At 43.6% G+C, this 15,854-nt stretch overlaps 1 protein-coding gene across 2 annotated transcripts in view; it reads right to left on the bottom strand.

The window, feature by feature from the left end:
• Positions 1-15,854, bottom strand: part of SYT17 (synaptotagmin 17) — a 75,493-nt gene that overhangs the window by 26,433 nt on the left and 33,206 nt on the right. For both annotated transcript variants that reach the window (XM_038540247.1, XM_038540246.1), the window contains exons 6-7: positions 4,194-4,314; positions 2,475-2,630 (exon numbers count right to left, since the gene is read on the bottom strand). In XM_038540247.1, the coding sequence (XP_038396175.1) occupies positions 2,475-2,630; positions 4,194-4,314 (277 nt within the window). The remainder of the gene's footprint in view (positions 1-2,474; positions 2,631-4,193; positions 4,315-15,854) is intronic.

Genomic DNA, 15,854 nt, shown 5'->3' with positions numbered 1-15,854 from the left:
GGGTCCTGGGATCGAGTCCTGCATCAGGCTCCTCATGGGGAGCCTGCTTTTACCTCTGCCTGTGTCTCTGCCTCTTTCTGTGTGTCTCTCATGAATAAATAAATAAAATCTTGAAAAAAAAGTGTGAAATGATGCATACCAAGACATTGAGGTGGTGAGTTCAGGGAGAAGGGAATGGAGGGGGGATGAAGAAGAGACTAACACTGCCTTTTAATAATAGTTCACAGTTACTAAGTGCTTGCTGTATACTAGGCACAGTGCCCAACACAGATTGTCTTCTTTTCATCTTATCCAAATAACAATTCTTCAAGACGTCCTTGTGTGGTTATACCCATTTTACAGATGAGAAAATGTAAGCATACAGATCTTGCTCAAGGCTACAGAGCCCAGACCAAGGCCCTGGCCCTACAGCCCCCACATTTAACCCCTCTACTCTTCTGATTCTCCGTCCAAACAAACCTTTTGGTTGTGTCATTCACTGTGACAAGCATGTAATACTTTTGTCATAAAATCTTCAGTAAAATATAAAAGTGTCAGGGCTTCCCTTCTGGGCACTCAATGCCCCCTGGGGTCCCCTCCCAATCTAAATGTGCAACACTCAGTCATTTATTCTCAGTAGGGACTTGGAAATCAATATTCCATGCCTGGGTCTTACCTTGGTTCAATTTAGTTCCCACTGCCTGCTCCCTACCATTTAAAGATTCAGTGCAATCATTGTCTTCTGCTTGACCCGAAACCTTGGGGACAGTGGGACCTGTGGATAGCAGCCATCACCGGCTGCAGATAGGACTGTCATACCTGCTTAGGGCAGGCAGCTCCTGATTGGATGCAGACTCTCTGGGTGACAGGCCCTAAGAAAACCCAGAACCAACCTGCTTCAGAGGAGTCTTGGAGCACAGAGCATTTGCAATCTTAGTGATGAGAAGCAGTTAAGCCTGTGCAGAGGAAGCCTTGCATACAAGGGTTTTTTAAGCCATAGCCTTCTTTCTTGGGGGACCTGCGGATAAGGGTTTTAGACTAGATCTAAACAGATTAGGCTTTACTAATTACTCTGGAGCACGACTCCTCACTGTGATGTCAGGTCCCCAATGCCAGCACTACCTGGATGTTTGGGGAAATGTAGACCGCTTGGTCTTCAGAGCTAGTAAGACCAGAGCTGGAATCTTGACTGTACCAGTCTGAGACCACGTGGATTACTTGGGTTTGAGGCCTCAGTCTCCAGCCCTGTAAGCTGATGAGGATTATGCTGATTGGACAGCGTGAATTATGATGAATATTAGCAATAAAGTATGTGAAGCCCCTGCTGTGATCAGGACACAGGAAATAATAACCATTACTTCCATTAACTCGATGTTGTGGGAGCCAGCTTCTAAAATGGCTCCCAATGATCACTAACTCTCAGGATTTATGCCACTCTATAACCCCCTCCCCTGGATTGTGATGAACCTAGTGGGTTGTTTCTAATGAATAGAATATGGCAAAAGTGAGAGGATGTCATTCCTAAGATTAGGTTATGATAAGACTCCGGCTTCCATCTTGCTCACTCTCTCTTGCTCCCTCACTTGCCCACTTTGACGGAAACCATCCGCCACATTGGGAGTTGCCCTACGGAGAAGTCCACATAGTGAGAAATGGAGGAAGGTCACTGGCCAACATCCAGGAAGGAAAGGAAGCCTCCGATCCAATGCATCTCCACTGTGAGGAACTGAATCCTGCCAACCACTATCAATGTGAGTAAGCTTGAGAACAGATCCTCCCCCACAGATGAGCCTTGAGATGAGACTGCAGCCCCAGCCAATACCCTGACTGCAGCGTTGTCAGAGAACCTCAGTCAGAAGCATGCAGCAAACCTACGTCTGGGTTCTTGACCCACAGGAACTATGAGCTTAATAAATGTTTCTAAGTCACTCAGTTTATTATGCAGTAATAGACAACTAATACGCATTGAAAACAGCAGATTACATTCAACCAGAGTGGCACATGAAGCCTCTACTTAAAAATTATGTTCTCTAGGAAGCTTTCAAAATCCTCCTCTCCAAGTTAGGTGACATATTTCTCATTATTTCCCTGTTGGACTATAAGCTCCTTGAATCACCACATCATCAAAAGTAACAGAGTGAGCACTTATTATTATTTCAAAGTTGTAAGTCACTTAATCTCACAAACCTCTGAAGCAGGTACTAGGATTGCCCACATTTTACAGATGAAGAAACTGAGGCTCAGAGGGGTCAAGTAACATGTCCAAGGCTTCAGCAATTATGTGGAAGTGTCAAGGAATCTGGCTCCAAAGTTTACATTTGTAGTAAATATGCTTTATGGTTCTATGAATCTCACCCAAGGTCACAAGTGGTAAATGGATTCAAACCCAGGTAGCTGAATACCAGACATTACCCTGTCTAAACCCCTTCTATCTCTAGGACAAGAAGTGGAAGATGTCTCACCTGGAGTTCATCAGGGTCTGAACCACTGCCTACCTGTAAACACTAAGCTGGCATTTTCAAGTTCTTCTTGGGGAACTTTGAAGCTGAAGGATTCATTGTAAAAAGGATCGATTGTGCCTCTTAAGAAGGATGTCTTCTTTGTTTTCACAAGCTTGAGTCCATGTACCAGCTGGATTTTCACAAAGGGGTCTGAGAACCGGACACAGCATAATAGAATGTTGGAGCTCATGAAACTCAATCCATCCATCCATCCATCCATCCATCCATCCATCCATCCATCCATCTTCCCTTCCATCTGAAAATCCAACTACCGACCCATCCTTTCATCTCTTTTATCGCATCAGTCCGTCTGTCTTTCCATCCCCCAGTCCAGGTATCCAACCCTCCTTTCATTCATCCATTCTCCCATCCATCCATTATCCACCCTTTCTTTTTTCCCATCCAGCTGCTTGTCTGGTTCATCCCTTTCTCTCCTCTTTCAGCCATCCAAAATGTATTGAGCTCTTCCCACATGTCAGGCATTGTATTCATTGTACAGATGAAGAAATTAAAGACTCAAGATAGGAAATGGTCTGCTTAAGATCAGACTAGTGGAAGAAGAGCCAGACCCAGAGCCTGCCCTGGTTTTTTGTCCCTAGAAACCCATTATCATGTCAGTGAGCCCACGGCTCCACACACAGGAGTACGGAGATGGCTGACTAATGACTATCATTCTTAGATCCCTTTACAGTTTACAAAGAGATTCATGTACATTATCCAACTTAATATTTATTTAAACAACCCAGTGCTATCTATTTTTCAGATGGAGAAATTGAGGCTTATGGAGGTTAAGTATCTTCCCCAAGGCCATGTCATTTGTAAGCAGTAGAATGAGAACTAGTTTCCAGGCAGTTTGACTCCAGAACCCTCAATCATTTTATCAAACTGTCTCTCCTGTTGTGCTAAGTCTGAAACTCTCCAGCCTCAACATCATTCCCTCCACTGGCCCCTTCAAAACCTCTATTTTTATAATGTGGTTTTTGAGAATGTAAGTTGTCTTCTAAATGCAGCTGTCACTTGATAGCAAAAGTAATTTATTTTAGCTACTGTACTTAGAGGAGACAGCAGGTTTCTCCACTGAGCTGAAGAGGTCTCAGAGATCCTGGCTACTTTCACGATAATATCTTTTGCTGTCATGGGAGAAGCTACATAGAGATGGAATGTAATCTGTTCCATTTCATGAAAAGTCATGTTTGAATTGGTTTGCTATAAAGTAGACACTTTAAATATAACAGTCTTTCCAGAGCTGATTTATAAAGATTCAAGGTGCATTTGAAATGAGCTGGCAAAAAAACCCTCAGGGCGTGCCCAAAACTCCGTCAGATCAGAATGCGTGGTCGGTGCCTGCCGCTCCTGCCACCAGGAGCATGGCATCTCCATCCTGCGATGGAGCATCTGGAAAGGCAGGTGACTTCCTCGGGGCTGTGTGTGCATAGAGGATCCAGGTCAGTAGTTATCCCACGAAGTCTCGGTCAAATCCCCAGTTCGAATGGGGATTATGGAGAGAGCATCATTTACCTGCCTCATCTTAAGAGACATCTGAGTGTTTATTTTCCCTCTTGATCTAACATCCTAGTTCTAAATGCTCTTTGTTTACCCTCACAGGGTTTTATGAATAGTATCTGGAATTCAGGGGAAAAAAATCGAGGCTCTGTATCAAACAAACATAGATGCCTCGTTAAGGAAATGGGGAGAGAAGGGGTTACACTGTACCTGAACCTTGGCTCACATCGGTCTGAAGAAGTTGCTTGGCTCGAATGACATCCACATTCAGTCTCCCAGCACTTGGGAGATAATTCAGTGACAGAAGCAGCTCCCCCAGCTCCACTTCATTCTGCAAAGAAATGATCAGAAAGTTGCTTTTTTCTTGTATTCCTTTTTGTACCTATCATGCAGTAAAGTGATTCTTGCAGCTCACAAATGGGCTTCTGTGGGTGGATCAGTTGACAGTGAGTGACTCTTCCTTTGACTTCTTTTAGCCTCTGTCCCCAATTATTCCATCTATCCCAGAAAGTTCTTGTAGCACCTGAGTGGCTCAATCAGTTAAGCGTCCAACTCTGGATTTTACCTCAGGTCATCATGACCTCAGGGTCGTGAGATCGAGCCCCACGTCAGGCTCTGCATTCAACGGGGAGTCTGCTCCAGGTTCTCCCTCTCCTCTGCCCCTCCCCCTGCTTGTGCTCTCTCTCTCTCTCTAATGAATAAATAAAATCTTAAAAAAAAAAGAAAATTCTTTCTGTTCTTAGGATGCTAAACAGCAGCAACATACTAACAACAAGGTATCAATAATAATAAATGCTAAATGTCAAGTTCCAAGCTAAGCACTTTATACGTGATAACCAGTTCAATCTTCATAATGAATCTGTAAGATGTTAGTATTACTTTTATTTAATAGGAGAAAGTGAGGATCAGAACAATGAAATGACATATCCAAGACCACACAGAAAGTGGTAGCACCGGCATTTAGACCCAGGGAGGCTGATTCCAGATAATCTGACTGCGATGCTATTTTGCCTCCCACCAGGATCACTGGGAGCAGGATACCCTACAGAGCAAGTATGTGGGTGAGAAATCTGTTCTCAACCTGCAGTCCACAGTAGACCCCATGCTTCTAGTCTCACTGCTGCAACACTCAGCCTATGACATTGCTTGTTAAAAAAACATGCAATCCCTTGATGTCGACACTACCACACTGGTGGGAAATTCATCCAGAGCATGGTGCCTTCCACACTTCCAAAAGTACCTAGAAAAGAGGAGGCCTCCACTTCTCTGTCCCACTTTTTCAAAAATGTTTATTGTAAAAACTTGCAACCATATACAAGTTACACGGGCCAGCATAAGGAATCTCCATAGACCCACCACCTAGTAGTAACATGATCAGAATACTTCCTTTGCTAAAGGATGTTTCATTGCGTCTTACTCTGTACTTATCTTGGTCCATATAATAAAATACCATAGACTAGTAGCTTATAAACAGAAATTTCTTTCTCACACTTCTCGAGGCTGAGAGTCCAAGATCAGGGCACTAGCATGGTTAGGTGTGGTCACACACTTCTCGTGTGTCCTTGCTTAGTGGAAGGGACTAGAGAGTGCTGTAGGGCCTTGTATGTAAGGCACTAACCCCATTCATGGGGATTCCAGCTTCATGACCCAATCACCTCCCAAAGGCCCTATCTTGCAACACCATCACATTGGAAGTTAGGACTCCAACGTGTAAACTTTGGAGGAGACACAAACATTCAGATCACAGCACATCTATACATTGACTTGCAAAAAATTTTGGCTGAATATTTAAACCACATCCCAGACATGATGTCACTTTACCTGTATATCCTTCAGAGAGTATCTCTAAAAGATAAGGACATTAAAACAAATATTTTTAGTATGGGAAATTTCTGATCATTCAAAAGAAGGCAGAAAAGTACAAGGAAACTCCTCATATCCACCACTACTCAGATTCAACAATTATCGTCTCATAGCCAATCTTGATTTACCTATACCCTCATTCAATGCCTCATATCATTCTGAAGTAATTCCCAGATATCATATTATTTCTCAATATTTTAGTATATATCTCTAAAAATATGATTGATCTCTTTATCCATCTAACCATCCACCAGCTATTCATTCTCCAACCACCCATCCACCATCCATTCATTGATCCTTCCTTCCACCATCCATCCATTATCCATCTACCCATTCATCTATCCATTCATCCATCCATCCATCCATCCATCCATCCATCCATCCATCCATCTATCTATTCACCCATAATCTCTGTCCATCCCTTTTCGTTATCAGTGATTCTAGCAAATTTATGCCAAGTGGCAGCTCTAGAACATAGCTTGGCACATGGGAGATACTCAATAAACACGTGTTGATTGGACTCCTAGTCAAACCAAAAGATTTCTGTACTAAGTGACAAGTCCTTAGACAAGAAACAATCTTACACATTAACTCAGAGGTTGCAACTTGTCAGCCTGTAGATGTGTTTTATTTGGCCTACATCAAGCTTAAACATAACTAATTGATAATTATGATAAAATTCAAGAATCAAGATACCTCACACTTTCAAAAAAAAATCTGGATTTCCTGCCTTTCTTAAAAAATTAGAAGGTCTAGCAAGGCTGGACCCACATTCCCACCTGGCAACATGTGGCCACAGTGTGGTGTCCCCCTAGATGGGACCTGCCTCCATTTCATGAGGTCCCCATCCTTCACTGCTTTACATATGAGTTTGTAGGTTTGTCAAGACAGAATGGTCAACTCAGTATCCTGAGTAATCAAGGAATTTCAGAGCCCCTGTACACAGTGGCTAGGAGTCCCCTCTCCTTATTTTTTAAGATTTTATTTATATTTGAGAGAGAGACAGAGAGCGCAATCATGTGTGCATGAGTGGGAAGAGGGAGAAGCAGGCTCCCCACTGAGCAAGAAGCCCAATGCAGGGCTCAATCCCAGGACCTGAGACAGAGGCAGATGCTTAACTGACTGAGCCACCCAAGCACCCCTCCCTCTTGTTCTTAAAGGCCTGGAAGATGTAGTCCTCAGGACCTGATCCTGTAGACATATTTATCCTGAGACAACAAATGCTGAGAATTCTGCTGGCTCCCAGGCCAAGGAGAAGCCATTCATATCCCTATGGACTTAGAGCGAAGCCTTCCCTGCTTTTACAAGTAACCAGCTGCTCAACTCATGACATAGCTTTATAGGTAAGGATCATAACTTGTAATTTAGTCTGCTGAGTTGGTGAAATATGGATTCAAATCTAGTGTCATCATGGGTGGTTCATTTAGAGAGGGAGAGAGGGTTGCAACTGAGGAACAAAACAGTATGGTAGGAAATTAGCCTATAGACCAGTGGTTCTCAAATGGGGACAGTTTTGCCACCACCACCAGCACCGATGTCTAAAGACATTCTGGATTGTCACTCCTGAGGTGAGGGATGCTCCTGGGATCTACTGTGTAGAGGCCAGGGATGCTGTTCAACACCCTGCAATGCACAAGACAGCTCCTCAGCCCCCCAAACAAAGGATGATCCAGCCCAAAATGGCAACAGCGCTCAGATTGAGAGACATGGGACAGAAGAGAGGAAGGAGGACAGATGTTTCTTTTACAATAGCAAAAAAAGTACATATCCGTTGACTCAATATTTCCATTTCTAGGAACTTACTCCACTGACGTACCTCACTATGCGTCACCATGCATGCACAAGGACAAATGCACTATCGTGACCTTGACAGATTGACTGTGGGCCATGATATGTAAGGAGTGGGGAGAAAGATAGTTCCTGCCTTCATGGAACATATACTTTGGGTGAGGGGGTCGGAGACAGAGAGTAAACAGACTAAAGGAGACACAAGTGAGGTGATTTCAGATCATGCTGAGTACTAGGGAGAAAAATCCAGCAGGATACGGAGATGAAGGGCCCTTCTGGGGTGAGGGAAATACTCTGTATCTTGATTATGGTGGTGATGACATGGGTGCATTTGCCAAAAATCAACTATTTAAAATGTACATATTTATTGTATGCAAATTACACCTTGATAAAGTTGATTAAATTGGGGAGGATCCAAAGTAAACCAAATAGGACAGAATATTTATCAGCACTTGTCAGATCTGGGAGATGTGTACCTGGGTGTTTACTATTTTATGTTGGAAATGCTTCATTTAAAAACATAAAATAAATATTTAAAAAGCAAGCATGACAACCCAGGCAGGATAACAGAATGGGGACTGATGAGGCGCACGTGGGGGCCACCAGGTCAGCCACGGTGGTCAGGCAAGGACTCAGAGGTGAGGTTGGAAGAAGGGCTGAAGGAAGTGAGATGGGCAGGGGGACACACGAACATGGGGGTGGGAAGAGGGAGAAATCCAGGAACACAGTGAGGCAGTATGGCTGGAATGTGCTAAGAGGTGGGTTCTGGAAAGGTCCATGAGAGCTAGAGAAAGCTACCGAGAGGGACAGACCTGTGGGAGCATGCCCACTCCCAGCTTTATAGGAAATGGTAAAAGGAGTAAGGCTGGCTACCAGGCTCTCATTGCCTAAGGGAGCCCTCAAGCTCCTGTTCAGAGTGGAGAGAGCAGCTCTATTCCTCCCACCCAGGGGAGGGGGGCATTGACCAAGCTTCACCAAGGCCGCTGCCTGGTGTCATCTTCTATCTTCCCCTTTCTAAGAAGATTGTTTTTCATCTCAAAAAAGGGAAAGCTCTTTTATTCTTTCTTCCTTTTGAAGGATACAAGCTGCTGCTCTCTCCAGCCCTGCCTCACCCCCAAGACAAGCCTAACAAGGTTTTCAGGAAGTATTTTTCCAAGAGAGGTCATCCCACCGACCCAGCCATTCTTTCTCTCTGCCTGGCCTTGGGGGTGATCAGTTTGTAAGACAGCTGTCTGGAATTCAGGGGACAGTTGGTAGAAACAAAAAAGACGGCTAACCGAGCAACATGCAAGGGTTTGCTGATTTATTCAACAAACATTTATTCTACTGTTACTCAGTCCTAGGCACCAGGACATCATGATCATAATAATTATGGAAGACTTTTATCTCAAAATCACCCTAGGCTGGGTATTGACTCGGGCATATAAGGCTGAATCTCATTTCTTCCCCTCAAGAGCTCTAGAGGTTCCCCATTTTACAGATGAAAGAATTCAGGCTCAGAGAAGCCAAGTGACAGCTGGAGATCACATTCTTTTTTCTTTTTTTAAAAGATATTATTTATCCACGAGAGACACAAAGAAAGAGACATAGGCAGAGGGAGAAGCAGGCTCCCTGGGGAAAGCCCGATGCAGACCTTGATCCCAGGACCCCAGGATCACGACCTGGGCTGAAGGCAGATGCTCAACCACTGAGCCACCCAGATGCCCCTGAAGATCACATTCTAAGAAAGGACAGGTGGCAAGTGCAGCCCATGCTTTAACTCTTATACCATGTCGCCAGTAACAAAAGCACCATGACACCAACAATTCAGTCGTTTGGTGGGGAGCAGGGAAGATATATATATATATGTAAATCAAATCCCCAGTGGTCTCATACTCATAAGTTCAACTATAAAAACACAACAACAAACAAAATAACAGGTGCCTTGTGGAGAAGGCTGAAGACTGTGCCCTGATGGTGGGGATGTAAGATGGCCCCACCACTGTGCTATGCGGTCTGATGGCTGTTCCTCAAAAGGTTCACCCTAGAGTTACCATGTGGACCCAGTGATTCCTCTCCTTGATATGTCTGTTCTCCCAAGAGAAGAGAAAAACGTGTAGGTGAATGTTCACAGTTGTAACTGTTCACAACAGCCGGAAGGTGGAAATGGGCCGACAGCCACCGATGGATGAACGGATGAACGAGATGGAGCCTATCCATACAATGGAATGTTATGGAAAGGAATGATGTACTGGTACACGCTACAGTATGTGTAGCTGAACCTCGTTAACGTTATAGTAGGAGAAAGAAGCCAGACGCAAAATCATATACACTATGATTCTACTTCTGAGCTATCCAGAACAGGCTAATCCATAAAGATAGAAAACAGATCAGTGGTTGTCAGGATCTGGTAGGAGCTTGGCTGGGGGGTGGGGGGCAGATATGGGGGGTGACTGTTTAGTGGCCACGGGGTCTCTTTTGGAGTGATAAAAATATTCTAGAACTAGAGAGAGAGGAGGATATTTACACAACATCGAGGATGTACTAAATGCCACTGAACTAACTGTATGCTCTAAAATGGTTACATTGACATGATGTGAATTTTGTCTCCAATAAAGCAAATTATGGGCCCTGGGTATTAATGAGCCACACAAACCTGACCTAGTGCAAGACAGAGTGAAGCACAACCCGTTCTCAGGAGGGGCATGGTCAGGGAAGGCTTCACGGAGGAGGCATTTAAGTCTTTAAAGAGAAGTAGGATGTGTTAACTAATCATATCGTGGTAATCACTTCAAAATATATATGTGTATGCAATTATGACATTGTATACTTGCAACCTACATCATATTATAAGTCAACTATATCTCAATAAAACTAGGGGAAAAAAAGATATGTAGGATTTTGTCCAGCACATATTTTAGGGAAGGACACTCTATGTAGATGGAACAGAATGAGAGAACCTTTACCACAGTCCCATTACCCTTTGCTGTTCTGGTCCTGAGGTTCTTGATTTCATAACATAAAGTCCCAAGTAAGCAAGCAAAGGCAGTTAATAATTTGGATTTCTAAAATAAGACAGTGAGCTCCTCCTTACAAATAGCATTACCCTCACTCATTTGCAGTCTTGGTTTTTGTAAGTTCCTTTGTTTTTTAAATGGGAAAAAGAATGCTAGTTCACCCTTAGGCAGAACAGGTGTGCGTTCTGGATGCCCTCAACCTGTTTCAAATTAAAAAAGAGAAATAGGGGCCTCCTGGGTGGCTCAGTTGATTAAGCGTCTGCCTTTGGCTCAGGTCATGGTCTCAGGGTCCTGGGATCCAGCCCTGAGATGGGCTTGCTGCCAGCAAGAGTCTGCTTCTCCCTCTGTTCCTCCCCACCTCGTGCTCATGCATGCATTCTCTCTTTCTGTCAAATAAATAAATAAAATATTTAAAAGAGAGAGAGAGAGAGAGAGACATGCCTGAGTGGCTCAATGGCTGAGCATTTGAATTCGGCTTAGGGCATGATCCCAGAGTCCTGGGATCCGAGTTCCACATCAGGCTCTCTGCAGGGACCGTGCTTCTCCCTCTGCCTATGTCTCTGCCTCTTTTTCTGTCTCTCTCATGAATAAATAAATAAAATCATAAAAAGAGAGAGAGGGATACATTTTTGGGCAAGAATTTAGTATTTGATATTTAGAAGTAGCAGTGAAGTCATCACTGTGGAGAAGTTAAGCCACTATAGTCATCCTGAATGACATATGACGAGAGTTTCCCTAATTTTCAGGCTTAGGATCTCAAGATCATATCTTAACCCAGCCTAGGAGAAAGTGGAAGGTTGTCACTAAACTCAGGGCCTTTGTCCCAGAAGGTGTGACACATCTAAACAACAACATCCACTCAGACATCGAAACTGCTCTAATCTGAGGGCAAACATGTCCCTGGAGGATTCCTGAATATGGCATCTTCTTTGTCCTTCGTCCCTAGAAACAGCTGATGCTAAATTTAAGAGCTGACCAGAGGCCAGATGGTTAAGGAGCTTAGATTATGGAAACAGAAAAAGTAAGACCATCTAGTTCAGTAGCTCTCCAATCTGTACTTCCTCCCTCAAAAGAATCATGGAATTTATGGTGATCTTTGTGGACACTCATTAAGTATTGGCCCCTTATCACCCTGGGGCAATTTTTCCCTTGCCCACACCTCCAGGGACATTTGGGAATGGCTGGAGACATTTTTTTGTTGTCACAAGCGGGGAGGGGGTTGCTGCTGACATGACACCTAGTGGGTGGAGGCCAGGGATGCTGTTAAAAATCCTACAAAGTGCACAATGCTCCCACCCGCTCAACAGAATGATCTGGCCCAAAATATCAGTTGCACTGAGGCTGAGAAATCTCAACTGAGATTCTTTTCTTATCCATGATTTTAGCCTGAACAAATGTTGATAGCAACCAAAGACTTCGAATTTTGCTCCAACAGATATGAGGGAAAGTCCATTCACTAGCTCAGCTGAGCTTGTCTTGGATCTTCCACTGACCAAAAGAGGCCAAAGAGCAAGCTACAACTCCATCCTCTCGCTTCCTCCCAGGTCTTTCTTGTTGGCTGCAGGCAGAAACCCCGGAGCACCCGATACAAAACCCCTCCCAGGAAGAGGACTCAGCCTCCCTAGAAAGAATGGATTGCTTATTCTGGGAGAGTCTCCAACTCTATGAAGTCTCCCTTCTCCCGCCCAAATTTAGTCAGATAAGGTTGGCATGTCAGAGCAAGAATAATTTGGTCCCACACTCTAGGTTTATAAAAGAAAACTGAACCAGGACATTCTCTCACTTCCCTATGTAACACTCTCCATCCACCATTCTTAGAACGAAATCCAACATCCTCATCTAGAGGTGTCTGGCTGGCTCAGTCAGAAGAGCATGTGTGGCTCTTGATCTTGCGGTTGAGAGTTGAAGCCCCAAATTAAATGTAGAGATTACTTAAATAAATAAACTAAAAAAAAAAAAAAAAGTCCTTAGTCTCATCTACAAGATTTATCAGCCTTGGCACTATTTGGAGCTAGATCATACTGTGTTATGGGTGCAGTCCTGCACGCCCTAGGATGGTTAATGGCATCCCTGGTCTCTACCCTCTCGATGCCAGTAGCATACCATCCCCCACTGTGACAGCCAAGAATGTCTCTATACTTTGCCAAATGTCCTCTGAGGGCAACACCCCCCTACTGACAACCACTGGTTTACCAGGATCTAAATAATTTGACCTCAGCCTCCATCTCCGACCTCGTCCACCAGCCCCATCTGCCTTCTTTCTATTCCTTGGAAACACAAGACCATCCCTGCTGCGGGGGCTTGCATCTGCTATTCCCTCAGCCTGGGAATGTCAACTCAAACGTCACCTCCTCAGCTATGCTTTCCAAGACTACCCAACTGAAAATAGACCCTTGCCTACCTCACTTTTGATTGCTTGTCTTTATCACCTATTTTATTTCTTTCAAGGCACTTTGTCCTTATGTGATGTTTGCTAGCTCTCCACGAAGGCAAGGACAGTATCCATCTTTCCACCACTATGTTCACAGCATGTGAAGCAACTGCAATCCTAATGACCACGAGAACAGGCTATGCAGCCCCTACATGGAGGCTTGCCGCCACTACAGAATGGTCCGGAGAGGGGTCACCCCTGTGTCTGTGGCCTGCCTCATCCAACCTCGAGAGAACTGAAGCCGTGTTGGGAGAAAAAAAACTAGGTAACAGGTGCCATTTCTACCTTTTCCCTTTTTAACGCAATGTCACAAACAAACAGGCCCGGTTTCCTTTTTTAAGAGCCTGATGAGCTTAATTTGGTTGAACCACGTGGGGTGGGCTTGGGAGAACCGAAATAGACCATCTGTAAATTACTCAAATGCATCCAGAAACAACCCTGCAAGCCCCCAGCAGCCGGCTTGTACAAATGCTGCTCTGCTCTCTACCCAGACAAAAATTCTCTCTCCCTGCAGCCTTTGAAAACAGCTAAGTTCTAATCAATAAAAAGGAAGTCAGAGAAAACCATTTGGGACAAAAGACACTTTCTGAGGAAAACAACAGCCTGGCTCTCCTCCCGATACACGTCCTTTGATAAAGGTGCTTCGAAACGGCACTCCGGCTCTCACTCACCTGGTAGAGGGTTTCAGATGTGTGCAACTTTTAACGAGGCCCAAAGAAGGCTGCTCTGTGCTTGCCTGTCTTTGTTCTCATGGGCTGGGAGAAGCCTTTTGTCTCTTAATTTACTGCACAAACAACATTGAAATAGGAAGGGATTTTTTTAAAAAGCAAAATCCAACGATAATCCCAGTATTTTTTACACATTGCATCAAAGGCTTTCTATTCTCCACTGCCCTCACCCTGTCATCCTTTGGGATTCTTCTCCAGTCCCTGTCAATACACAAAAACAGTATTTGTATAACTGCATCGACAACACAGGCAAATTCTGAACCACTTCCCAAACTTAAATAAATAGACATGTGCATTTCTCACATTATCACCTAGACATCACGAGTGACTTATTCATTCATTCATTCATTCATTCATTCATTCTTGCCTAGGTTCTATGTCCAACATGGAGTTTGAACTCACGACCCTGAGATCAAGAGTGGCATGCTTTACAGACTGAGCCTGCCTGGTGCCCCATAAGTTTCATTTTTAATGTCCACACAGAATATTCCATTAGGCTGAAACACTGTAATTTATTTTAAGCATTTTTCTATTGCTAGGTACTTAGGTTATTTTTAATGACCTAAAGTTGGGCATTTTGACATTTTTCTTCTTTTAGATTACTTTAGATTCCTTTTAATAAAACCCACTGGTGGGATTACTGGGTCAAAGACTAGATCAAAATATATCAAAAACATCGGATATTTTTCTGCTGCTGAACGTGAACTGCCAGACCAGCCAAAAGAGCTGCACTAGCTTGATGGCAAGCAGCAGAAGGATAGGAAGGACACAAGTCTCCCTGCAAAGTCACTAGGACTGAATATTAACATTTTGACACATAGGCATGGGATCAGTGGGGCTGCTAAAATATTTTTCGCTTGTATTTCTTTGAATGAATATCTAGTCATGTATCAATTTAACTGCATTTCCTTGCTTGCACGGAAATGTTGACATTCTGTTTTTCTGGGTGAGTTTAATGCCCTTCTATATGTCTGTGGCACGACTGACAATATACATTTTAGGCTGGACTGTATCTGCCAGTTACTGTCAGGTTTTCTAATTATTCCTGTCCACTGGATATCTTATTTTGGATTTAGTTTGTTATTTCCCTGGCTGTTTTCATGTTCATTGGCTCTTTATACTTTCTCTGTTATGAAAACCCTGTTCAATTCTTTGTACTCATTTTTCCCTCCCTCCATCCCTCCCTTCCTTCCTTTCAGATTTGTTATTTATTTATTTATTTATTCATTCATTCATTCATTCATTCATTCATTCATGAGAGACAGAGAGAGAGAGAGGCAGAGACACAGGCAGAGGGAGAAGCAGGCTCCATGCAGGGAGCCTGATGAGGGATTCGATCCAGAACTCGAGGATCACACCCTGGGTCAAAGGAGGCGCTAAACCGCTGAGCCACCCAGGTGTCCCTGTACCCATTTTTTCTACTGAGTACTTGTCTTCTCTTATTCATTTACAAAAAGGCCTTTAAATATTATGGATAGTCAATTACCCATCTGTTATGTGTTGTTATGGGTTGAATTGTGTTCCCCTCCCTCCACCCCCAGATTCATGTTTTAAGTCCCAACCCCCCAGGATCCCAGAACATGATTTTATTTGGAAATCGCATCCTTACATATAGGATTACTTAAGATGAAGTCATGGGAATAGGATGTGCCTCTAATTCAATATGACCAGTGTCTTTATAAAAGAGAAATTTGGACACAGACATGCATATTAGAGAGAGAGCAATGTGAAGACTGAAGTTATGCTTCCATAAGCAGTGGAACCATCAGAAACCAGGAGAAAGGACAGCAACAGATCCTTCTTAGAACTTTCGGAGTGAGCATGGCCCTGCTGACAACTGGATCTTGAAATACTCGCCTCTAAAACTATGAGATCATAAATTTCTGTTGTTTAAGACAGTTTTTAGTACTTTGTTACAACAGCCCCAGCAAACAAGTACATGTGTATAACAAATATATTTTCCCAGTTTATGGCTTGTCTTTTTTTTTTGTACCGTATTTTCTGATGAACAGAGTGCATAATTTTAATGTGGTAGACTGTACCCGGCTTCTTCTTCCACAGTTTG

The sequence above is a fragment of the Canis lupus genome, chromosome 6 (genome assembly GCF_011100685.1).
Source record: "Canis lupus familiaris isolate Mischka breed German Shepherd chromosome 6, alternate assembly UU_Cfam_GSD_1.0, whole genome shotgun sequence".
Lineage (NCBI taxonomy): Eukaryota > Metazoa > Chordata > Mammalia > Carnivora > Canidae > Canis > Canis lupus.
Note: the sequence above shows the minus strand (reverse complement) of the source record. Positions and strands in the feature narration are given on the sequence as shown.